The sequence below is a fragment of the Scomber japonicus genome, chromosome 6, assembly GCF_027409825.1.
Source record: "Scomber japonicus isolate fScoJap1 chromosome 6, fScoJap1.pri, whole genome shotgun sequence".
Classification (NCBI taxonomy): Eukaryota; Metazoa; Chordata; class Actinopteri; order Scombriformes; family Scombridae; genus Scomber; species Scomber japonicus.
In genome coordinates, this window is record NC_070583.1 from 428,969 (window position 1) to 454,768 (window position 25,800).

Here is a 25,800-nt window from a genome sequence, read left to right on the forward strand (position 1 = left end):
AGACACTCACTAAAGACACGCACACTGACATCATGACATCACAAGGCCTCCATTGCACTTCTCACATCTCACAGGGAGCAGACAGTGAGTTTGAGGAAACATGGTATAGGACAGATCAGGACAGACACACAGTGGACCCGTAATCAATGTGCTGTGTCAGTAACTCTGTCTAATCCATCTTTTCAAACTCTGTTCAGGATACCACACTCCAACCCCCATGTTTCACTGGTCAAACCCAAAACTAAAGGGTGGGAGGACTTAGGACCTTGGATTGCAATGAGGCCTCCGGGTGGGGAAAAACATCAGATCCTGATGTTGATTTCCATCCGCTTCTAAAGGTGCACCGAAAAAGATTTTCTGCTGTAGTGACTGTGAAAAAGACACAGTTGAGCTCATTCCAGACACAAATTTCCAAACAACCACAGAGGTAAAAGATTTCTTTGATTCATTTTTCGGCAATCACATTGTCATAGAAGACGTCTCTGAAATTCCTGAGCTAGGTCAGGTACCATCATGTTTATGGGCAAAGCACAAATATGATGTAGGACTGATTAAAGATGCCAAACCAGTTGTGATCACACCAAAGTCTTTGTACAGGCCATGCAAAATCAATATCCTTAAAGCAGGAGTAATTGTTACATATGAAAAATCTCGTGTGCGAATACCAATTTTTCCTGTAAAGAAAATCAGAGATGCTGAGCAACACGATAAGTGGAGATTTGTACAGGATCTGCAAGCAGTAAATGCAGCAGTCCACGCACGCACCAAATATACCAAATCCACACACAATTCTCTTTCGAGTTCCATCTGACAGTAAATGGTTCTCTGTTGTTGATCTCGAAAATGCATTCTTTTTAGTATCCCAGTGGATAAAGAGCCAATTTTGGTTTGCTTTTCTATTTGAGTCCAAAATGTACATTTTTTCTAGGCTCTGTCAAGATTACACTGAATCTCCAACCATTTTTAATGCAGCATTAAAAGACAATCTAAATTCACTCAACTTACCAGTTGGTAGTATTTTTTTTTTGCAATATGTGGATGACCTCATGATTTGCTCTCTCACACAGGAAGCCTGTGTACAAGACACACTTGCTCTCCTGAACCATCTGGCTGATAACGGTCACAAGGCCAGTTTGTCAAAACTTCAGTTTGTTTCATAACAAGTTACTTTCCTGGGTCATGTGATCACAGCAGAGGGCAAAACCCTCTGACCCGAACAAATTGAAGCAATCCAAAACATTCCACAGCCAGACACAAAGAAACAGGGTATGAGTTTTTTAGGAATGACGTCATATTGCAGACAGCGGATCCCAAAGACAAAGTCATTACACCTGAGGCTGTAAAAGCCTTTCTTGATTTGAAATTGGCATTACAACCTCCTCCAACATTGGGCCTTCCAGATTGCACCAAACCATTCATAAAGACTGTTGACGAACGGGGGGGGGGGTACATGACTTCCATATTGAATCCTATTTCTCATCAAGACTTGACTCGGTTGCTGCAGGACTTCCTACATGTCTAAGAGCTGTGGCAGCTGCAGAAAAAGCTGTGATAGCTTCACGTGACATTGTAGGCTATGCTGATCTCAACCTACTGGTACCACATGCTGTTTCAATGATTTAGCTTGAACAGAAAACTTCCCACCTGTCAACAGCAAGGTGGCTCAGATATAACATAATTCTGCTTGACATGCCTAACATAACTGTTAAAAGATGCAATGTTCTTAACCCTGCAACTCTTCTCCCTACACCAGACGATGGACAACCACATGACTGTGTGGCAGTAATAACTGAAGTTTGTTCCCCCAGACCTGATCTGCAGGACACACCTCTGCAGAACGCTGACCTGGAACTGTTTGTGGATGGCTCAGCCTCGAGAAACTCAACAACCGGTAAAAACCAAACAGGCTTTGCTATTACAACACTACATGCCACGATTGTTGCACAGCTACTCCCCTCAAATTATTCTGCACAAGCAGCAGAATTAGTAGCGCTGACAGAGGCTTGCAAGATTGCAGCTAACAGAACAGCCAACATATATACTGACAGTAGATATGCCTGGGGAGTGGTACATGATTTTGGCCATCTTTGGGCCAATAGAGATTTTTTAACATCCACAGGCAAACCTATAGCCCATCACGCCATGGTTGCTGCACTTCTCGATGCTGTCCTCCTTCCAAAACAGGTTGCTATCTGCAAATGCCAAGCACACACAAATAATGACGATTTTGTTTCACAGGGGAATGCCAGAGCTGACGCTGCAGCCAAGGCAGCCGCACAGCTAGATAACACTAACAACAACATACAATGTCTTGCCGTTGTTAACTCACCACTGATATCCACAGCTGATTTGTTGGACCTACAGGCCAGAGCCAGCCCTGAAGAGAGGATGGCTTGGGGGGAAAAAAGCAGGTTGCTTTTTTCTAACAAAGTGTGGTACGGGCCTAATGGTGACCTTGTCTACCCAAATACTTATTTCCTCATTATGCCAAGTTTTTTTTTTTTTTTATCAAAGTTGTGTGATCTGTGCTACTAACAATGCAGGCAGAGGAAAAGAAATACTGTTTGGTTTTTGTTGACATGTTTTCCAAATAGGTAGAGGCTTTTCGCACTTCTAAACAGGATTCAGCAGCAGTAGCCAAGGCTCTAATCAGAGAAATAATTCCTAGATGGGGAATTCCAGGTAAAATCTCATCCGACAATGGTACACCTTTTGTGAGCACAGCCCTGAAGAGCGTGGGTGAGTATTTTGACATTGAAATGAGGCAACATTGTGCTTATTACCCAGCCAGCGGGGGGCCTGTTGAAAGAGAGACATTGAAAGGGAAATTGGCTAAATGTTGTGAGGAAACTGGTTTAACTTGGACAAAAGCACTATCGATTGTTTTGATGCACATGAGAGCTAGGGTCAGAAGCAGAAATGGCCTCAGCCCATTTGAAATCCTCTTCGCACGACCAATGAATACAGGGATTGGACCGGTCAAGAGGCAACTCCCCCACACCAGCCAGTGTGAGGATGAAATGTTACGTTATTGTGCAAACCTGTCCTCTGTGCTTACTGATATTCACAAACAGGCTAAGGACGCCCTACCAAAAAAAAAAAACACGGAGCGAAAACTACATGACCTGGAATCCGGAGACTGGGTCGTAGTGAGGGATCTGAGGAGAAAGAGCTGGAAAGTACCCAGGTTGAACGGACCTTTCCAAATCCTCCTCACCACGGAAACAGCAGTGAAGGTCGCAGAACGGACCACCTGGATACACGCCAGCCACTGCAAACGGGTTCCTGAACCCACGGACGAGACACCATCAAGCGTGCAGAGCATCAGTAAGTGAACCAACGCTTTCCCCCGCCTTGTACTGAACGTGAAGGAGGGGTGTGGTTAAAATAGGACCACACGTTTCTAGTACACTGATTACGAGGGTAAGCTGAGGCACCACGGCTGATGCAATGACGCCAACGAATATACAGTGGCGCTGGAGGGGTGACAGATGTAGAGGAATTTGCAACATATTCCTGCTCACTGTCATCATCGTCCTGCTACTGCTCCTGCAACAAGACACATCTCAGCCTGAACAACAACAGGGGGGGGGGGAACTCAAACAGCAGCTTCAGAGCATCCAACTGCAGAAAGAGGAGAGAATTGCTGCCTGAGTTTATTCACCCCCCAATGGAGGCTGAGGAAAATTCTTGGTACGCTGTAGTACTATCGACAGCCAGAAGGATTACAAATGACAGCTGCTATGCCTGCACACAACTTCCTCACGGGGTGGGAGACGCAATACCTGTGACGCCAACCCCATTGAATGTTTCGGAGACACTAGGCGTCATGGTAGCTTTCACCCTGGGGGTTTCCCTGGAGGACCGAACTGTGAAGGACATGGCTGAGAACATCGACATGTGCAACATCAGCATCATCAACTACAGGGGTTCAACGGCGAGATTCTGGAACATGACACAGGTGAAACAACCAGGAGTTCACCAATCTGTCATGACTACAAACCCCACCCAACAACAAGGAACTGTTTGTTTCACTAGGAAGTGCTTCACTGAACAAGAGCACTCCCTGGGGATATCACCGTGCAAGCAGGTGGTTACGGCTACCTGTGGGACATTACGGACAATATGACTCATATTGTCTCACACCTGAATGACCTGTTGTATGAACAAAAGATCAAAGACTCTGTGAATCAAAATCCATGGCTATGGCTGACCCAGGGAGGATGGAAAATGACATTACTGAAAGCATGGACACCTGTGCTTGTTACCCTGACAGTGTTTATGGTTGTGATCTGTTGTGCTATACCTTGCATTAAAGCTTTGGTCACTTCATTGGTTAAAACCTCTGTTGGGCAATTCATGATTCAATCTGAAGATGATTCCTCTCTGAACTGGGTTCCACTCTATGCTGACTTTCATGATTTTGACAGTACTGCGTAATCTAGCAATATTGTTTGCTTTGATTACTTAAAAAAAAGATGTTAATTAGATTTTTTAATCATTAGTTTTGAATTTCAATAATTAATGTTTGTTTGAATTAATGTTTGTTTGTGAGCGTAATACGCTCAAATGGGGGAATGTAATGGACATTCTTATTATTCATCTTGTCTGAGCAAATGAATAGTTATGGTATTTGATTAGATGTATGTGTGTGGCAGTCATAATCTGCTGACCATAACATGAAATGCTGATTTAATGTATATCATTGAACTTTGATGGAACATCATGTATGTTATAATCAGTGTTGGGGTAGTTACTCAAAAAAAGTAATTCATTACTAGTTACTAGTTACTTCTGTAAATTGTAATGAGATTACTTTACTAGTTACTGGATTTGAAAAGTAACTTCACTACTTATTACTTTACTTTCCCATTTCCGTGTAGATACATGGAAAAACATCACTTAGTCTGTCCACATAGTGTTTATTGTATAGAAAATGGCATGTAAAACCATATGAAAGAACACTATCCCTGTCTTCACAAAGAAATATGCCTCACTGTAAAAGCCACAAACAGCTTAAAGGAGGCTATGGTGGGGTCAATGAACACACACGTTTCAAAACACAGGCGTCAATGAAAGTGGTCAAAGAAAAATATAAACATAAAGGTCACTTTATCCCATAAAATAAAACAGAAATGCACTTAAGCCCATAAAAAGGAAACAGAAAATGCAGGGTCGCGGGTATTTTATCTAATATTTTTCTAAACCTGGGCGATTCAATGGTCGACAGGGGAAGCATGTCTTCTACAATGAACCCTGCAACTAGCCTGTTAATTTCTTTTTGTGTTACCTGCTGCGCTCCGAGACTTGACAAAAGCTTAGCTTGTTTAGGTGGGGTCAGCTGCTCAGTGACTCCTTCAAATGACCGACGAGCAGGATCTTTGGCCACAAGTTTTGTATTGCCATGCTGCGCTGACAAATGCTGAGACAGGTTGCTCATTGACGTGACAGCAGTTGAAAAACACTTGTCGCCAGGGCATAGAGTGCATTTCACACGGATATTTTTGTCTTTTCGAGAAATAAACTGGAAGTAATGTGCATATCGTCACTGGCCAAAACCCCCTATCTTCTCCGGTGTCTCCATCTCCATCTCCACTTCCCTGCTTCTCACCGGCAGCGACGTCACTCAAATCAAATCGATCTCCATGACAACAGTGCACTGCCCAGGCAAGCACACACACAAGCAACGCGCATGCACACACGCCACTTAACAGATCAGAACTTTACACACAGGCAAACAAGGCAGGGTAACGCAGAAAAGCACGTTACTATAGTCTAGTAAAGTAGTATAGTTACCGATATTTTTAGTGTAATGCATTACTTTACTTAGTTACACAAAAAAGTAATATCGTTACTGTAATCCATTACTTTGTAACTCGTTACCCCCAACACTGGTTATAATCTACTGATTAACTATTGTCCTGATTGTATACACGTGATGACATGCCTATTGTGATGACATTGGTCTGTTGATAGAACAAGGTCATCCTTTCTATGATAATGTATATAATCTGACTCTTTCCTCTGCTCTGGGCTCGCTGTGCCATCTCACGCCTGAGACAGCAAGGAGTCCGTATGCAGACGACTGAATAAACTAGAGAAAGACAACGTACCGGCTTTGTGCTTCTTGATAAATAAAAAATTGCCAGAACAGTAACTAAATCAATTAAACGACTGAGATTTCTAAATATGAAATTGAATGTGTTCTGTTAAGAATTGTATTGCAAAATTAATGTCAGATTCTTTTTTTAACCAAGGACTAACATTTTAATTTTATTGTAGCTCCAGTACTGTGTATGACAAAGATAACATCATAACAGTAATAAAATGTGCATGTTCTTACTGAGGACATTTTATTTTAAACCCAATTGTCTTTCTTTTACAGATTCAGTGTGACATTTGTTTGAGGTGGTTCCACCATCTGTGTGTGAAAGGCCCACGAACAGACAAATCATTCATTTGTCTCGCCTGTACCACTGTGTAGATAACGTGTACATTATGAAGGTGTTTTGTGTGACTTATTTTCATTATGTTTATTTTTATTAATATTCTGTAATGTTTTATTTTTTAAATTATTTTACTTATTTGTTTTTTGTTATTATTAAACCATAATAGTAATTAGTTGACTACATCTTTGTACATGTATTCTAAGTTTACCATCTTTTTATAAACAAATCTTTGCACAAAAAACTGATGTCTGAAATAATAAGTATCCCCCCTGTAACTTGAGCGAGGACAGAGTAATCTCCTCCATACTCACCAGTGTTACTAGACATGACCTGAAATACTCTCAAAATGAAACACAAGATGATAGTGCCTCATCTGTCTAGTGTGGGGTGGGGGGATACTTATTATGGCAGGCTGGACATCCAGCCTGAAATAATAAGTATCCCCCCTGTAACTTGAGCTATGTCAGAGTAAACTTCTCCATACTCACTAGTCATGACCTGAAATATTCACAAAATAAAAGACAAAAGACCAGCCTTTTATTACCTTTATGGTTTAATGTAGCCTACATTTCGAGTCAATGTGATCTTGAATTCACAGCTTAAGTAATCGTCTAGCCTATGTGTTAAATACCACTGTCAGATTATCGGAGGATACGACATTGTCAATGTAGAACACTGAATAGTATAAATTTACGTTAACACGTAGTAGCATACAGCAGAATAAAAACATTTTTGATAAACCGAAGCGAAGAAACGTAGCTCCACCTCCCTGAGCTACAGACTCCACAGAGGTAAGACGGCTCTGGAAAGAGTTCCCTGTAGTCTGCAGAGAGTCCAGTGAAGCTTGTAGTGGTTTAGTTGCTTCTTGGATTAGGAAAGAGACATCATCCCTGAGTGAGGTCCTCTGTTTTGCAAATTCTGTGGACAGTTGGTCCATAGCCATGGCAGCAGGCTCTTCAGGTGTTTCAGAGGTTTTTGTCGTTGTCGGAGGGTTGTTAGCTGCAAAGGATGCTAACTTCCCCACAGCGCTGGTGGCGGCACGTGTAGCCGGAGTTTGTGCGCTGTTAGCCGGTTTAGTATTCTTAGTTCCGCCATTGTTATTTCTTCTTCGAGTCTCACTAGAGCTACGTATCGAGTAGTGACAGCAATGCTGCCCCCACGGTTTACGGTGGTACTGCTCCGTCCGTATCCGTATCCGTATTTAAAGTTGAGCATAAATGGGCCTTAACACAGAATTGTGTGATCGTTTTATACTTCATGCTTTATTAACAGTCCAACAAGACCCAGGAGGACAACAGGTGTGTCTTCTCTTTGTCTTCTTCTTTCTTTCTTCTTTCTGCTTTAGCATAGGAGAGAAGAGGGAGGGAAGATGGGAAGATGGGAAGGGATGGAGCAAGTAGGGAAGATGGGAAGGGATGGAGCAACTTGGGGAGAATTTATAGATCTAGATTATGGGCAGGGCTGGACATTTGTAGGCGTGGGCTGGACATCCACTCCTTCCTGTAGTGGGTCTCGTCATTCTTGGTGATGAGACCCACCAGAGTTGTATCATCCGCAAACTTCACCATGTGATTGGTGCTGTAGGTTGGTGTGCAGTCGTGAGTCAGTAGGATGAAGAGTAGGGGACTGAGCACACAGCCTTGGGGGGGCCCTGTGCTGAGTGTGATGCTGCTCGAGGTGTTGTTGCCGACTTGTACTGCTTGTGGCCTTTCACTGAGGAAGTCCAGCAGCCAGTTGCAAAGGGAGGTGTTGAGCCCCAGCTGGTCCAGTTTACAGATGAGTTGTTGTGGTATTATGGTGTCGAATGCTGAACTGAAGTCTATCAACAGCATTCTCACATATGAGTCTGTTGTGTCCAGGTGGGTGAGGGCTGGGTGAAAAGCAGAACAGATTGCATCCTGTGTGGAATGTTTGGCTTGGTATGCAAACTGAAAGGGGTCCAGGGTGGGGGGGTGGACTTGATGTGTGACATGACTAGCCGTTCAAAGCACTTCATGATGATGGGGGTCAGTGCCACAGGGCGATAGTCATTGAAGCAGGATGGAGCAGGTGTCTTTGGCAGGTATGATGATGGTGGCCTTGAAATGTGATGGGACAGCAACTTGTCTCAGAGAAGTGTTAAAGACATCCATGAAGACATCCTTAAGCTCCTCTGCGCAGTCCTTCAGCACACAGCCTGGAATGTTGTCTGGGGGGGGGGGGGGGGGGGGGGTTTGTGGGCTTGTGTTGTCCGTGATGGTCTGAATGCCCTGCCACAGGCTCTGTGTCTCTCTACTGTCTTTGAAGTGGCAGGTTATCTTTTTTGTATAGTCCTGTTTTGCTTTCCTGATGCCACGGGTCAGGTTGGCTCTTGCTGTTCTCAGGGCAGTTTCATCCCCGGCTATAAAGACGTTGTCTCTGGCCCTTAGCAACCGATGGACATCCCCTGTCAGTCATGGCTTCTGGTTAGCCCGAGTGATGATGGTCTTTGTGTGGGTCACATCATCCATGCACTTACTGATGTAAGAGGTAACAGTGTCTGTGTACTCCTCAATGTCTGTGTGGTTGTTGTATGTGGCTGCTTGCTTGAACATTTCCCAGTCTGTTGTTGCAAAGCAGTCCTGAAGAGCAGAGGTGGCCCTCTCTGGCCACACACGTACCTGCTTCCAAACCGGTTTGGTGACTTTTACTCTTGGCCTGTATGCTGACGTTAGCATATCAGTAATGTGATCAGAGAGTCCAATGTGGGGAAGGGGGGAGGCCTTGTAAGCTCCTTTGTAAGAAGTGTAAACCAGATCCAAAGTGTTTTTCTCTCTTGTTGGAAAATGTACATGCTGGTAGAGTTTTGGGAGGACAGTCTTAAGATCAGCATGACTAAAATCCCCAGCGAGGATGGTGAATCAATCAGGGTGTGCTGTCTGTTGTTCACTGATGGCCTGATACAGTTGCTGTTGGAGGTTGGAGGAATGTATACAACGACTAGCAAAATCGCAGTAAACTCCCTCCACAGGTAGAAAGGACGGCACCTTATAAACTCCGCCAGTGGTGAGCAGTGTTTACGTCCCGGCACCACGCATCACGGATGTAAACACAGACCCCGCCTCCGCCAGAGGCTGGCGACCCCCACTATCCCCAGATGTGACTCAAAAAATAAAATAAAATGTGCGAACCGGCCATACGCACTAGGCTTATCGACAACACAAACGAACAGAGCAGCCTGTTATGATTTTACATATAGAAATTTACTATATGATAAAAGCAGAATACCTCAGTCAAAATAATATCCATGTAACATGAGTGCACATTATTTCTGTCATGTGCAAACTTAACTTTGAAACATTACTTTAATTTCCATTTTAACAGAAGAATATCTCAGTCAGGGTAATATCCACAAACTGTTGTAAACATATGTACATTGTTGCTGCACAAATTTACATTTTGGCAACTATGTTTCAGCGTGAATCTCATCTAATGAGATGGATGCGCGCTATGCACGGAACACAGCAAGTCCATTCTTGGTTTAATTGTGGAGACGGCCACACGGAGATCATCCTCCACATTTAGACGCGATATATATTAATATATGTCAGTGCAGAGAACGTCTTTTCGCACAGGTATGTGGAGCCAAACGGCGTCAGTACGTCCATCGCGGCCTTGGATAGCTGTGGATATTCCCTCTCGACTGAAATCCAGAACTCAGCAAGCGTCTTGGAATTAAAATCTGTCTTTAAAGTGCGGTCACATGACAGCTCAACCAGTGCATCCTCCATGCAGGCTGACAGATGACTTGCGGTGGTTACAGTGAATGGTGATCTTATCCAGTCATATTGTTCCGGAGCCGTTTCCTCAGGGAAATACTTGTCAAAGTGTTCCAGGAGGGCTTGAAGGTGGGTAGTGATAGACTTCTTCACAATGGGAACACTCAGATCATTTTCCTCCATGAATTCGTCCAGCTCAGGAAACATGTCAATCCTGCCCATTTCAACTCGTGCAGTCCAGCGATCCACTTTTCTCTTGAATGCGCGGATTTTATCACTCATTGACATGATGCTTGTGTTTTCACCTTGCAATGACAGGTTAAGTCCATTCAGTCTGTCAAAAATGCAAGACAGATGTCACAAGTGTACCAATCTTGTTTCTCATCTAAGGCGAGAGGGGTTGCCATCCTTATCCGCAAAACTATCCCGTTTGTATTCAATTCCATAACAACGGATCCAGGTCCTTGTCACTGGTGCAATCAATTCTTTCCCGCTAGCTCTTTCAAACATTTATGCCCCCAATTTTGAATGCCCTGATTTTTTCCGTAAAGTTTTCAATCTTTGTGCAGAATATAATACTCATAATATAATCATTGGGGGCGACTTTAATTGCTATTTTGACCCTCAGTTGGATAGGTCTTCCAACAAAGCTGCCCCAACGTTGAAATCTGTGCCAGTCCTCAATGATTTGGTGAAATCGCTCGATTTAGTTGATATTTGGAGGCTTCAGCACCCCCTTGAGAGGCAATACTCTTTCTTTTCTCCTGTACATGGTACTTTTACCAGAATTGACCACTTCTTAGTAGATTCTAAGCTAATCTCGCACACGCTCAGTTCAACATATCATAGTATTTTAGTGTCCGATCATGCTCCTCTTTCAATCCAAATTAATTTCAACCTCAATACACCTTCATACAACTGGAAATTTAATCCCTCGCTAAACTCAGATAAAGCATTTCGTGACTTTATTTCAGCTAAGATTTCAGAATTCCTGCTTACTAACGATAATGGGGCAGTCTCTGACTCAGTTCTATGGGAGTCATTTAAGGTAGTACTACGGGGTCATATCATCTCATATCAATCCTCCATTAAAAGGTCCCGGCTGAGGCGTCTTGCAGTTATTGAGGCTGAGTTAGCAGCATTGGAGGACACTTATCGCAATACAAATGATGAAGGCACCCTTAGCGCCATCCTGAAGATAAAATATGACCATAACCAGATGTTGGGAGAACAGGTTGGAAATTATATACGTAAACTTAAGCAAAAGCACTTTGAGCGAGGAGATAAGCCTGACAAATTACTTGCTAGGCAGCTAAAAGGTGTACAGGCTGACAGGGCAATACACAAAATTCCCTCTGCCACTGGACAATTGATTACTGATCCCAAACTTATTAATGACAGATTTTTAGATTTTTTCAGTCAGTTGTATACCTCCAAATCTAACCCCACTGACTCAGACCTTGATCATTTTTTTAATTCTCTGAACATTCCAACTCTTAATGAAGCCGCTATGCTTGAATTGGATTCTGACTAGGGATGGGCGTATCGATCCTGTGGTATCGATATAACGATACTCACACGCTACTCATTTGGCATAGATTTCCTTAAACAAATATCGATATTTACTAACAAATAAGAATTGGGGGTGCATGCATCACTTTCAACTGTTTTAGATAGCTTACTTCAATTACTATGTGTCGAGACACCCCCGTACCTGGCAGCATATTGCGCTGGCCCCAGTGGCCTGTGTCACGTGACAAGGAAATTTGAGACATGAGCCACTCAGCCGACAGTGCACAGTGCACAGCCAACACGAATGCAAGTTATTTTTCACCAGTTGATGAAGTTACAGGAAGGTGCCAGGTGTGCACACAGCAGCAACACAACCAATTTAACCAAACACCTGAAGACCACACATCCCGAGAGCCACAGTGAGCTTGAAAAAAGGAAAGCTGCTGAGAAAGTTCAGTCTCCTGCACCACCCGCTGTCCACCAAAAGACCTTCAATCTGTAACATGATTTTCATATTTGATTAATTATAATACTGTTTATCACAAATTAAAAAAAAATAACTGCAGCTTCTTGTGATTCAGATTCAGCCATATTGCAATTTGGATTATTTGACAGTTATTTGACAATATTTTGACTGGAAAAAATTGCCAAAAAGAAATTATCAGTATCGATATCGATATCGATGAAATTGCAAGAAAAAGTATCAGTATCGTATCGAATCCTAAAAGTGTGGTATCACACATCCCTAATTCTGACCTCACACTAGAGGAAATAAAAACGGCCATTCGCTCCTTTCCCAACGGTAACGCTTGTGGCCCTGATGGCTTTGGAATAGAATTCTATAAAAAACATATTGATATAATTGCCCCTCTTCTTCTTCGAATGATAAATTGCTCTGTGAAAGATGGAATCTTTCCCTGTAGCGTATATGATGTTCATATTTGCCTTCTCCTTAAAAAAGACAGGGACAGCACTAATGTCGCGTCTTACCGCCCTTTAAGCCTCTTAAATAGCGACCAAAAGATTGTTGCAAAAGTTTTGACTAACCGATTAAATGTACATGTTGGCACATTAATCCACTCCGATCAGACAGGCTTTATCCCAGATAGGTTCGCCTTCTCCAATACCCGTCGCCTGCTAAATATTATGTATTCCACCAATCTACCGCACTCTGCTGTTATTTCATTAGATGCTAAACAAGTGTTTGACCAAATTGAATGGAGATACATGTTTGCGACACTCAAAAAGTTAAAAAAAAAACTTTTAAAAATGCTTTATGCGTGCCCCAAGTCCACGGTCTTGAATAACCATGACAGATCTCCCCCTTTCTTATTGCATTGCGGTACTAGACAGGGATGCAGCCTCTCCCCCTTGCTCTTTGCGCTCGCTCTAGAGCCTCTGGCTATCTCCATTAGATCTTGTCCTCAGATTATTGGCATCAGGCGTGGAGCATCTGATAGTCCCATCGGTCTGTACGCAGATGATGTAATTCTGACTTTGTCAGATGTTAGGGTGTCCCTCACTTCACTTTTAAATCTTACAAAGAATTTCGGACAGCTCTCTGGCTTTACCAGTAATTGGGAAAAGAGTCTGTTTATGACTCTGTCTGATGGGCTCAACCCTGCCTTTCTCAACAACTTACCATTTAAAGTCTCCACAGAGTACTTTGTGTATCTTGGGATCAATATTACCAGGAATCCAAAGCTTCTTTTTAAGTTGAATTATTCTGCCCTGATTGGTAAACTCAAAATTATGATAGACAAATGGAAACTTCTTCCTGCCTCGTTAATTGGGCGTGTCAATATTGTCAAGATGGTTGTTCTCCCAAAATGTATGTATCTTTTTCAAAACATACCCATATATCTCACAGCCTCTTTCTTCAAGTTGATAGATTCCATCATTATTCCCTTTATTTGGGCTGATAGGCCTTCTCGTATCTCTAAGGCTCACCTACACAAACCCACAACCGAGGGAGGTCTCAGCCTCCCTGTCTTTCGCCATTACTATTGGGCCTGTAATGCCAGAGCATTGGTTTTTTGGAGTCACCCTGCTCCTGCTGCCGAGCAGAGAGATTCCCTCTGCCCCAGTTGGCCTGTAATAGAGACTCGGTCAGCTTCAGTGCATGCAGGTCCCTCCCTAGCGGCCATCCTATTCTCAAAACTAAATCTCCCTTTTAGATGTTTTAAGGATGATTTTGTTATGCGTAACACATTGAAGATTCTGAAGCAGATAAAGGGTGTGCTGAATCTCCCCAGACTGTCTACCTACGCCCCTATTTGTCACAACCATTGTTTTATACCAGGCACAATGGATGCTGCTTTTGTTCAGTGGTCCGACAAAGGCGTTGACTGCCATCAGAGATCTTTACATCAACGACCACTTCACATCTTTCGCACAGTTGCAGGCAAAATTCGGTTTCCCTTCCTATGGAATTATATTTGTGCCAGAATCCTGAGCGAGCAAAGATATATTCTGAGCACATAAGGAGAGATTTTGAGCACAGAAAAATTTATTTTGCAAGCACATCAATTATATTTCAAATAGAAATTACACTTGAGCAAACAAGAATATATTCTGTATGCGCAAACAGGCCGCTGTGCTCGCTCACTCCCCCCATCACGCTCTCGCTCAACATTTCTCCCTCTGCGCGCTCGGGTTTGTTCTCTCCGCTCGCTCAGCTTGGCACACACGTTACAAATGTGCCACAAACAACCAATCAGAGAGCTGGCGGAAGTACGTCCTGATTGGCTGGTTGCTCTCCAATTGGATCGCTGGTTATATTAACCCGGAAAAAACAAAGGAGATGGCATCAGATGGACTGGGACTGGATGAAGAGGACGTGTTTAAAAACACATTTCGGTCAGTATTTATTATTATTATGATTATTGTCTGATGTTACAGAACTACCTTGTTAGTTTTTGTACTATAGTGTTGTAATGTTAGGGTTGCGTTGTCTGGGCTTACATTATATCCTCTTATTTTGAGACATTAGCTGTTGTGTGACTGACGAAGACGTTTCCTTTCTGTCCTGGGCACCATTAGATAATGTCAGGTAAACAACAACAACCACATGTAAGTAGTTTGTGTTGCCTTTGTTATAAACACAGTGTGTTATAAAACATTTGTAAAGTTCTGTTTTCACATTAGTTTAAACCATTGTAAGTTTGCGAACTAGCAAAACTAGCACTTAAAACAGGTGATTTCGCTAATTAGCTCACCTCACTTGGCTGGGGAGTGCACATGTCACATTTTTACTTTTTACTTTGCCCACCTCTGCATATCTACATGACTGCATAATCATGTGTTTTTTTATTCGGAGACGTATATGATTGAATCCCTCTTCCTTGCTAATCTGAGCTCTGACTGTCCAACAGGACTTGTTGAGACAGCAGTTGATGGAGGGACTTCTTACCAAACTGCAATCTGCCATGAACCAGCAACCACTAAATTTGGATTATTTAGAGTTCTTGACTCGCCATCAACTCATTCTCTTTGAATCATTCTCTGAGCAGATAGGCGGTGTGTCAGAAATTACAGAAGCTCTACAAAACCTCCATCATGCTGTTCAGTGGGAAAATAATGTCAGCTCTATACCCATTGTGGAACAGGAAATGGAAATTGGTCCAGGTTCTGGTCACCCCAAAATTGTAATAGAGAGAGAAAAACTGAAGAGTCTGCTGGACACACATCTGCCAGTCTCCTGCATTGCAAAATGCCTTGGTGTTTCGAGAAGAACGCTTTACAGAAGAATGCAAGAATTTGGCTTGTCTGTAAGAGGATCATACAGCACAGTGACTGATGAAGAGCTTGACAACACTATTTCAGGTATTAAAGGTCAGATGCCAAATGCTGGTTATCGAATGGTTCAAGGACATTTGGTTTCAATGGGTCTCCGCATTCAGTGGTGGAGAATGATGGCCTCCATGCATCGTGTTGATGCTGCAGGGATCTTCTCACGGATCGTGGCACTAGGGTGTGTTGTGCGAAGAAGTTATGCTATGTGAGGCCCTCTCTCTCTGGTCCACATTGACACAAATCACAAACTCATGAGGTAGTAAAATAGCCTGTTTATGCAATTATCTACATACTGAATGTTGGAAGTAAGTGGCATATCATAAGAACAGTCATAGTTATATTCTGTTTTTTTAACAGGTACAATATTGTGATCTTTGGTGGAGTAGATGGTTATTCAAGGAAGGTAATTAATGTGTTCTTGTTCCTACAGCCGTATGTTTGAGCTTAACTGTGCAGAATGATGTATGTGCAGTTTGTCAGTGGAAGGACGTTTTCAGATCTACTGAAAGTGTTTCTCTGTGCTCATTGAAAATAAGATTTTGATGTAGGAATGTGAAGCCCCGATTTCACAAACAGTGACTGCCTTTTTTTTCTGAAATGAAACATTTTCATATTTATAGATTCTGGAATTTTTCAGGAGGGAAAAGGTGTAGATGTAATTTTAAGGATTTTAAGGAGATAATTGAACTTGAAAAATGACAAATTATTATTCAAGGAGATCTTCAATGTTATCAGCTTAATGTAGCTTGTATTTAAATTCTAATTAGAACAGAAAATGCATTTTGTATGAAAATGTCAATATAAGCTTGCATTTCTTGCAAAGGTTAACATTTCAGATGCAGCTGAATGTATAGGTGTGTGTTTCAGATCAAATTTATTTGAGTGGCTGTGTGTAAAGGTGTAGGGTTGACCTATATTTCTTTTTATGGTATGATACCACACTACAAGATGTAAGCCATAAGTCTGATGTAATAGCTGAAAGCAAGATGTAAAATTTTCCATGTGGTTTTATTGCAGATCATGTACTTGAATGCTGCAACAAATAACAAAGCAGCAACTGCATTCTCATTCTTCATGAGATCAACCCAGCTCCATGGCTTACAGTACCATCCAGGTATTCTGCCATAACGAACATATACAGGGATAAATGTTTGTTTTTAAATTTCATATTTAAAAAAAGAAAAAATGTACAGCTTTCATTGTATCTCAAAGTTAAATAAACCTTGTTAGATTAATTGTTAAACTCATTATCATTAAAATGTATTTTCATTTTAGGGTAAGAGGGGATCAGGGTGTCGAAAATGTGGACATTGCACACTACATGTTTGCCACACGAGGAACAGGAAGAGCAAGCTTTATCTCTGGAAAGAGCGTGCACAATCAGAGGTTAGTTGTTTATAAGTCTTACAATTTTTGAATACCTAATTATTGTAGTTGTTGCAGTTGTGTTGTTCAATGAAAGCACAAATTGCAGTATAAATTGAAGTTGACCAATTCAAATTTTATTCTAGAATAGAGCGACTTTAGCGTGACGTCTGGGTTGCAGTCACTAGCAAGTACCATGATGTCCTTCACTCTCTGGAGGAAGATGGTCTGCTTGATATCTCTGATGTGGTACACCTCTTTGGTGTGCACTACATCTTTGTCCCTCGACTCCGGGCTGACCTTGACACCTTCATCAGAGGATGGAATAATCATACTCTGCGGACAGAAGGAGGTCTCACTCCCGAACAGCTGTGGTGTATGGGACATCTACAAGATCTAGAGGAAAGGGAAAGACTTGAGGTACATCATTATAAAAGGATGTAAAACACACACAAAAAAAGTTGTGATAGTGTGTGGAAAGCTGATACCAATCTTGTTTTCTGACAGACTTATCAGAAGCAATTGGACTGTGGAACCCACTGGCGAATATCTTTACTGACAACATGGTTATGATGTCTAATGATCCTGTCATGTTTTGTGTAGATGCAGATAATTTTCACTAACAAACCATAATGCCTTTGTTGGTTGCAGTGAGTGAGAGGCACGTGACATGTTTAAAATCCTTGGCAACAGTTCAATAACCTGTAGTTTTAAGTTTCTATATTGAGTATAAACAGATACACTTTTATGGAAACAATACACACAGCAGTGCAACATTTTAATAAGTCTTGACATATTGTTTTTTTGTCTTTCTGGATCTGTACTTGGACTATTGTCATTTGGTGCAGAAGTCACTGTACATTCAAAGCTGTACAGGAAACAATAGTCTCACACACTAAACACTGTACATACAGTATACACAGACATTGTTCAGGTTGTATAGACCATATACAGACATTAATCTATGAAAAATGTTTATTATATAAACAGCAGGACAAAGCAGATTACCTCTCTCCACAGAGACTAGCATGGACTGTGATCTCATCATCTGGGAAATCTTTGGTGAAAATTGGACAAACCACCTGAAATAAAAAAATAAAAAAAGTTGTTTAATGATAAAAAATAAAAAAAAAACAGCTGGTGCAAAGCAAACCAAAGTGATCTAGGATTTTAATGATATGCTATATTTACCTTACACTTGTTCTCCATAACACATATGCCATCAGAGGACTGCAAATTTACAGAACAGTAAATTCAATTTAATTGTAATTTGAAAAAAAAACAAAACAATTTGCCTTCACCTCATCATCAGACAGTTTCCCGTTGCATGTCTTAATGTGCACTGCAAGCATCTGCAAAGGCATCAATTCATTACACTGGTAACATGTCTTTTTTGGCATTTTTGAGAAGTGCTGTGAGTCAGGAGGAAGAGGAGAGGTGTCCAATGTCTCCTGAAGCGGTACTATGTAAAAAGTGGCTTTGCCGCCTGCTGACACAGCTCGCAGAGCTTTGGCAGTATATCCCTCTGCCTCTGGTGGAATGACAGTGAGTTTTTGTCGACCACTCCCACCTTAATTGAGAAATAGAGAAATAAAACAAAAGTTTAAAAATCATTTGTTTTGTTGAGAAAAAAACAAAACATTTTGTCAGTCAGGCATCTTTAATGCTTACAGAAAGTAATCAACACACCATAAGGGTTTAAAGACACCACAAATGGGAAAGTGGGATGTGATAATCAGTAAATAAAACTTGAAACTATATTTATCTTACAAACCTGTAGCCTTATGCAAGAGCCACCCTCCACACAGACCCTCCATTTTTGGAAATGTGTCAGCCAGTAGCCTTGAAATCTTTGTTAATAATAAAGGGGAGGGGGGGCGCGAGAGAAAGAGAGATATGACAGTGCACATAACTTAAGATAAAGTACAAAGTACAATAACTAGCTTTAATGATAAGTTAAACAACTGGACTGAGAGCTGTACCTCTGTGTGGTCACTATCTTCAAGAAGGCTCACCATTTGTCTCCCCATGCCCGCCTGAAGGAGTTCAAGCTCCTCTACTGGCAACGGTGTGTGGGTTGTATTTTTTGCCAGCAGACAAAAATTGAGAGCAGTGGTCTTACTAGTTATCTTAAGATGATGTTTGGTGGCAGTCAAACACCTCTTTTTACCACGATTGAAGTTTGACTTGAAATATCCTGGAAACGATCTGTGGATTAAAATATAAATGTGAGTCTAGTAAGTGTTGTATTCAAATTCTAACTAAGGTCACATCTTAGCAGCTATGACGTGGACCTAACAACAAAACGTTTTTACCCCAGTACAAATGAGAATGACGTTGTGTGGCTTCAATAACAAACCTTGTCATTTCTTGCTGCACAGTTACATTTGTATCGGCTGCTAAGTCGGCGGCTAATTCGGCGTCTAACTTGGTTGCTAGCTCGGCGGCTAACTCAGCTAACTGGCTAACTGTAGACGGGATCATCCCTATGTTTCCCGGTCACATACAAAGCGGGGAACATAGGACCCGGGGGAACATAGGGATGATCCCTGTTTATGTTAGCTACCTACTGACTCTCCCTGTGACTGTGGCCTCAGGTGAGAGGAGCTTTTCAGCTTTGAAGCTGATAAAGACATACATGAGATCTACCATGAGCCAAGAGAGGCTCACAGGATTGGCCGTTACGTCAATTGAGTGTGATGTTCGCCGGTCTTTGGACATGGAGGACATTGTGGTTGCCTTTGCTGAAGCTAAGGCTCGCAAACAGCAGATGTAGATAATTTGCATATTTTTTAAAGGTTAATCTTATATGTGTGTGTGTGTGTGTACTTTTATCTATGTTGGATTTTATATTTAATACCGAATTTGCAATTTTTTGTATGTGTTGATTGCAAATGTTCAAATAAAATAAGTAAACATACTGTGCAGTGGCCTATATGCAACATTTGTAAGCAGTATTTGCACTATTAAGAAATATTTTATTGATATAATGTGTGGTTGAACTTCAACAGTGTGTCTATGCTGTGTTTCCTGTAGGCTTTGGGCGGGCGGGGTGGGATGGTGAGGCGTAGATTTTTTTGCTGTGGTCCAGGGGTGTCGGCGGGCGGTGGTGGTGGGGGGGCCTCCAAGTCCATTTTGCTTGGGGCCCCCAAATTCCTTGAAACGGCCCTGTATACGCGCTGCCATGGTAATGCTTGGGTCTCTCATCAGACAGTGCTGCAGCTGATGAGACTGTTCAAGTTCAAGGTCCTGAATTATCTCCTGAAATGAGAAAAGTGTTAACATTTCATTAGTGATCATAAATCAGATTTTATTATGACCAGATGCAGTTTTCACATTATATGTAGAGCCAGTGTCAGTTCAGAGGTAATGCTGTTACACTGATGTAATATGGCTTTATTTCACAGGATACACTCCACTGTCTGTCTTGCAGCCAGAATGGCCCTTCCAGTGTTTTCGGCTCAATCGCTGGACATGCTGACATGATGCTGAGCGAGCAAGGAGCATGGAGAAGGTGACGGACAGTGGACTGCGGTGGCAGGATTTTCGGTACTTCTGGTTACAGTGTGAATTTGCATTTTAGCCATAGACTATAGGATTTTAGCTAAATATTTAGTTTCAGTCCGAACATTTAGATTTAATATTTAGATTTATATTTAACATTTAGATTCATATTTAGCATTTAGATTTAACTATTTAATATATTTCTAATATCACAAATATTATGTACATGTGGTGAAAGGTGATTTTTAATTCACACCATTTTTTAAAACACTTTGAAACTAAATGTTGCAAAATGTTGTTGTTATTTTCAATGTGAGCAACTTACATGTGGTAATGTTGGGTCTCTTTAAATTAAAGAGTACGGTTTAGACCTGTGTAAAGTGCCTTGAGATTACTTTTGTTGTGACTTGGCGCTATATAAATAAAGCTTGATTGATTGACTGATTGGTTGATTGATAGATAAACACACACACACACATACCAGCCCTTTATTCTGAAAAAACAACCGACCGGAAGTAGTGTTCTGTGTTGTCACGGGGCTTCAGGCAGCTTCACAGTGGTACTTGAAGCGGTTGCCAGGCTCCATTCTCTCTGTCAGCCGCAGTGAGCATCTTCGTATCCTCAGCATGGCATCTGACGAGCTGGCTAGGAAGCTGCAGTCCAGGCTTGCTGCTACGCAGGAGGCTGAACCGAGGCAGGAGCCCGAGCATAGCCCGGTCAGACCCAAACCGCAGGAGCCTGAGGCAGCCTGCGGTGAATCGTCCTCCGAGCTGTCCGCCGTACTGACCCGCAGGCTGGACATCAATGAGGGCAATGCTGCTCCTCGAGCGACCCGCGTCTTCAACCCTTACACGGAGTTCAAGGAGTTCTCCCGTAAACAGATTAAAGACATGGAGGCGATGTTTAAACGGTAAGCACAGACTGAGCAACCACAGCTAAAGTGTTTATTGTTTGTTTGTGTGCTCCGTCGTGTTTACTGGCGGACTGAACGAGCATGTCGGGCTGGAAGCTCATGATGAGATTAACGGAGCTGCTGACGTGAAGCCTCCAGGTGAAAGCTCTGGCTGTCACTCTGCTCACTGATGATTAAAACTGACTCACTGCGCTCACTGCAGGCCTCCTCGCTGTTAACTGGCATTTTTGTCCATCTTGTTTGTGCACTTGCTTCATCATGTAAGCCTGTGTCGTGATCAGAGAGAGCTGTGAGCTGCATGTTAGGTTGACTCGTCACGCGTTGGCATGCTAACCATCTCCAGTGATTTTGGGGGTTTCACTGACACGTAAATGCCCAAAATAATGTGATGGAATCCCAGAAGTGACATAGCTCTAAATAGCTCATCTAATTGCTAAAGTTAACAATATATGAATCTAATTGTTTACAGTCCACCTCTTTTTTTAAAAATTTATTTCTCATGCATTGTATTTGTGTTTAGTTTACGTTGACCCATCTTTTATTTCGCTGATGTTGCTCATCTAATAATGAGGGGGCCATTTAAATATGAATTATTATAGCTTCTGTTATTTCATGGCAGTGATATTATGACAGTAAGATGTAAATGATGGGGGCTTGTTAGGAGATGCAGATAAAAACTGAGTGAAATCTGACAAACTAGAATAATAGTGAGGTGAGAAATGGTACACAGATGATTGTTGTAATTCAGTAGAAAAGCTTAAATTTGTCCTTTTCACATTTGCAAAAGTAGAGATGAACATTTACTGCAGGAGCCATCAGACACAGTTTGTATTCTCATGTAGTGAGGTCTTTACCTATATCTTTGTCATGGTTACAATGGTGCCCTCAAATATTTACAGTGGGTTTAAAAAGGACACATTACCCACATTTACAGGTCTATATTTTTAATCTACTGGAATATATTTTGCATGATAAGTGCATGATTTGGATCACTATATACATATGTACAGTCAAGCCCGAAATTATTCATACCCCTGGCAAATTTTTGACTTTTTTTGACATGCCACTTTTTGTTCAAATGTCAAACATGACTGACATTTTTTTTTTTTTCCACAATGATGCCTCTCACAATGATTGTCTTATTGTCTTCTGGGAGACGCCTGTGTCATTTCCGGTCAAAAAAACAACTTAAAGTTAAATTTTGACTTAAAGTAGCTTTAAGTCAAAATTTGCCAGGGGTATGAATAATTTCGGGCTTGACTGTATATGGATACAGTTAAAAACTCATTTATCTATTTACTGGTCCTTTATACAGTCCCTCAGTTCAGCCTCTGTCTCAAACAGGTTGTTCTAGCCCCTGTCACTTTAAAGCCCCCCTCCTGCTGGTTGAGCCCACTCTGTTCTGATTCTCATGGGACTGAATGGGTGCCATTTTTGGTCCGGTATCCAGCTCTTATAATAAATCCATGGGCTTGCCCTGCTGCTGCTGCTGCTGTCTAGCCAAAAAAGCAACAGAAGAGCAACTGTTGTTATTTACAGTGCAGCCAAACAGACCATTGACTGAAAGGATCCATCAGGTCTTGTTTTAATACAGAAGAAGTCAATACTTTACTTTTTTTGTAACCTCTTGCTGTGTGCACAATGCCAGTGGTTGCTCCATCCCTTCCTTGCAATAATGAATGATTATTTAATGACATTTATGCTAACCTCAGTGTATATCCTGTAGCTCCTCAACAATGAAAGCCTCCTTTGGTTCATGTGGTTGAGTGCTTGTATTGTGAAGCAGCAGGAACTTCATAGAGCTTTAACAGCTGTGAGAGAGCCATCTGTAAACAGTGAGGCTGTATCACATGAATCAATGAGGTTACAGTTTAGTGGAGTTACATTCATGCTGCCTTGTTTTCAGTGAGTCCCTCATGTGTGTGTGAGCAGGTAATATGAAGCCAGTGCAGGAGTGTCACACTACCACAGAGGTAATTACAGTGAATAGTATCAATAACAGGGTCTGAGTTCATGAATATAATAACTGTACCTCTGTGATTTATATACCGTTTGTTGGCTTTATCAGATGATGGTGACATTTACTGATTGTATAACATTGTGTGTTGGTGTATTTTTCGACTGCAGCATAGGGCAACTATTGTGTTGGTCAGTTTCCTCAGGGGGCAAACCCTCCATCATTACACAATAACATCTTTGTGTGCTGCTGGAATCACACATCAGGACTCTGAGAGGCTGTTTCTATGAAGAAGTGACTTGGCTTCATTTCAATTGTTGAAAATGTATCATTAGTCTAAATTTATCATCAAAGTTCTGCTTACCTAAAATGAGTTGACCTATAATCAGACCTGATTTTGTCGTAGCACCGCCGACCCACTAAGTTTACTCCAACCTCACTGATGATGTGTGTATTTGGTTTATGTTATGGCTTTATGATGGCTACAGCAATTTTTATAATCAGTTCATTTCTTAATAATTTCTTGATGAAGTGCAGAACATTAGTTGGCTCCAGCTTCTAAAATGAGATCATTTGCTGCTTCTTCCTGTTTAATATAATTATTGTTTTAATATCTTTGTGTTTTGGAAGCTTCAAGCTCTAAATTGAATAAAAGACTAACAAAGTAATAGTAATAAGTAATAAGAATACTTGATAATGAAAACAAGAAAAATATTGTTACCATTAGTGGTATGCAATATGAATACAATCCTATATGTTATCGTATAATATCAATATTGTATTTTTTTTAAAGAATTTGAATCAAGTATCTGTTTATAAGTCAAATATTCAGATGGATCAGACTGCTTTTGGTTCATGCAGTGAATAAAACTGATAAATGAATCATATGACAGTAAAAACATAGAAACATGGAACATTGTCTGAAGCACAGGTTTGATTTGACTTGCTGCACCTCTTTTAGTTCAGTGTCAGTGTAACTTAGTGGGAAACAACACTTCCAAACATGAGATGTAAATGATATCAGAGTTAGTGTTGATGAGGTGAACAGCTGTCCCACTGCCAGAGCTCTCCCAGTAGAATACTAGCATGTTGATCCCACTGGGCACGGCCTCCTTATGTTCCGGCTGTGATGCTCTTCTCTTCCATCCTCTGCACACCGCCAGCTTTTCAGAAGCTGACTGTTTTGGTCCGGCGGTGCCAGAGAGAGGAGAGCCGCCCCTCTACCTGGACAGGAAGCCAGGGACCCAGGCAGTCATGGCAGCAGTGATGTCATATAAAATCTTGTGATTTCTTCCCCCACACTTCTGGAACTTGCTGCAGCTCATCTATGGGATCACAAGCACTGACTAGAGTCACTGACACAGTCAGCTCTGACAGCCACAGTACAGCTGGGCACAATGCAGACTCACCCAGTGGAAGCAGTAGTAGTGAATACTTGGTTAATAAGGTGAATACTGAATCCTAGTAAGTCTCATACTGTTCTGAACAGTAGAGCCTGACTGATATATTGTTCAACTGACATTATCCCATTAACCCATATTGGCCTATTACAGATATATCAGTATGGGTGTTGATGCTGTGTGATATGTCCCGATTATTATAAAAAATATTTAATAAAAATTGAACACTCTTAGTAAACTTCATGTTCTCTGTTCTTGTTTATATGGAAGTTTTGGTTGGTTCACATTTGTTACAGTTGTACATGAAGTCACATTGGACAGTTCCACAGACTTGAGCATCATCAGAGCCATGTGAGTCACAGAGGAAAATCACTTTATTCTGGTGACTGACATGAGATCACTGTGCATTGCTCTGTGTCGTGAACATGAGCATTAATCACAAACATGGACAGGTAGAATAAAAAGAGGCTGATTTGGAAATGTTCACTTTAAATGCAAACAGCAGAGAAAAGTGATGGTTCACAGTATCTTATTCTTCCCTTCTAAATACATATTATCAGTTCATGAAGGTTTCCTATGTCAGCTTGAATGTCTTCATTATAAGAGCTGTATTATTCTCTCACTGACATCACAACACAGCAGAGTCACAGCAACATGAGTCATCATGGCTGATTTCTCTCTTTAGAAGGACTTGACCTGTCTGTCATTTTATCAGAGAACATGAAGATATAGTTTGATGAAATAAACCAGCAGACATGACGCATGCTTGACTGCTGAAAGTGTGAAATGGAAAATGACTGCTGGTCTCATTGGAGGTGTTACAGAATGTGACCAAAATACAGCCACAATATAGCTGCAGGCAGAAAGTCATGGATTTAAACCTTTTAGTGCTCATCAGAAGGAAGCATGCCAAAGTCACTTCAGCGAATGAAGCAACGCATTAGTTCATGCAGGACATGAAGTCATACGCTCCAGCTGTAATCAGCTGACAGCCACTGATTGAATCAGCACACCTTATCAGTCACACACCAATCACAGCCATTCTCACTACAAGGCGGTCCCTTTAAATATGACTTCCACCTATACTGTTCTAGCTTAACCATTGCTCACACTGCTGCTGGAAAAGCTTGCCTCCACCTTTCTGGTTCAGGGTCCCATCATGGCTCTA

The 25,800-nt window shown here is 41.6% G+C and overlaps 1 protein-coding gene across 1 annotated transcript in view; it reads left to right on the forward strand.

Moving 5' to 3' along the window:
* The first annotated feature begins 20,988 nt into the window (after positions 1 to 20,988).
* efhd1 (EF-hand domain family, member D1) overlaps positions 20,989 to 25,800 on the forward strand; it is a 41,069-nt gene continuing 36,257 nt past the window's right edge. Inside the window, exon 1 of the mRNA XM_053320433.1 lies at positions 20,989 to 21,272. Coding sequence (XP_053176408.1) covers positions 20,989 to 21,272 — 284 coding nt within the window. The remainder of the gene's footprint in view (positions 21,273 to 25,800) is intronic.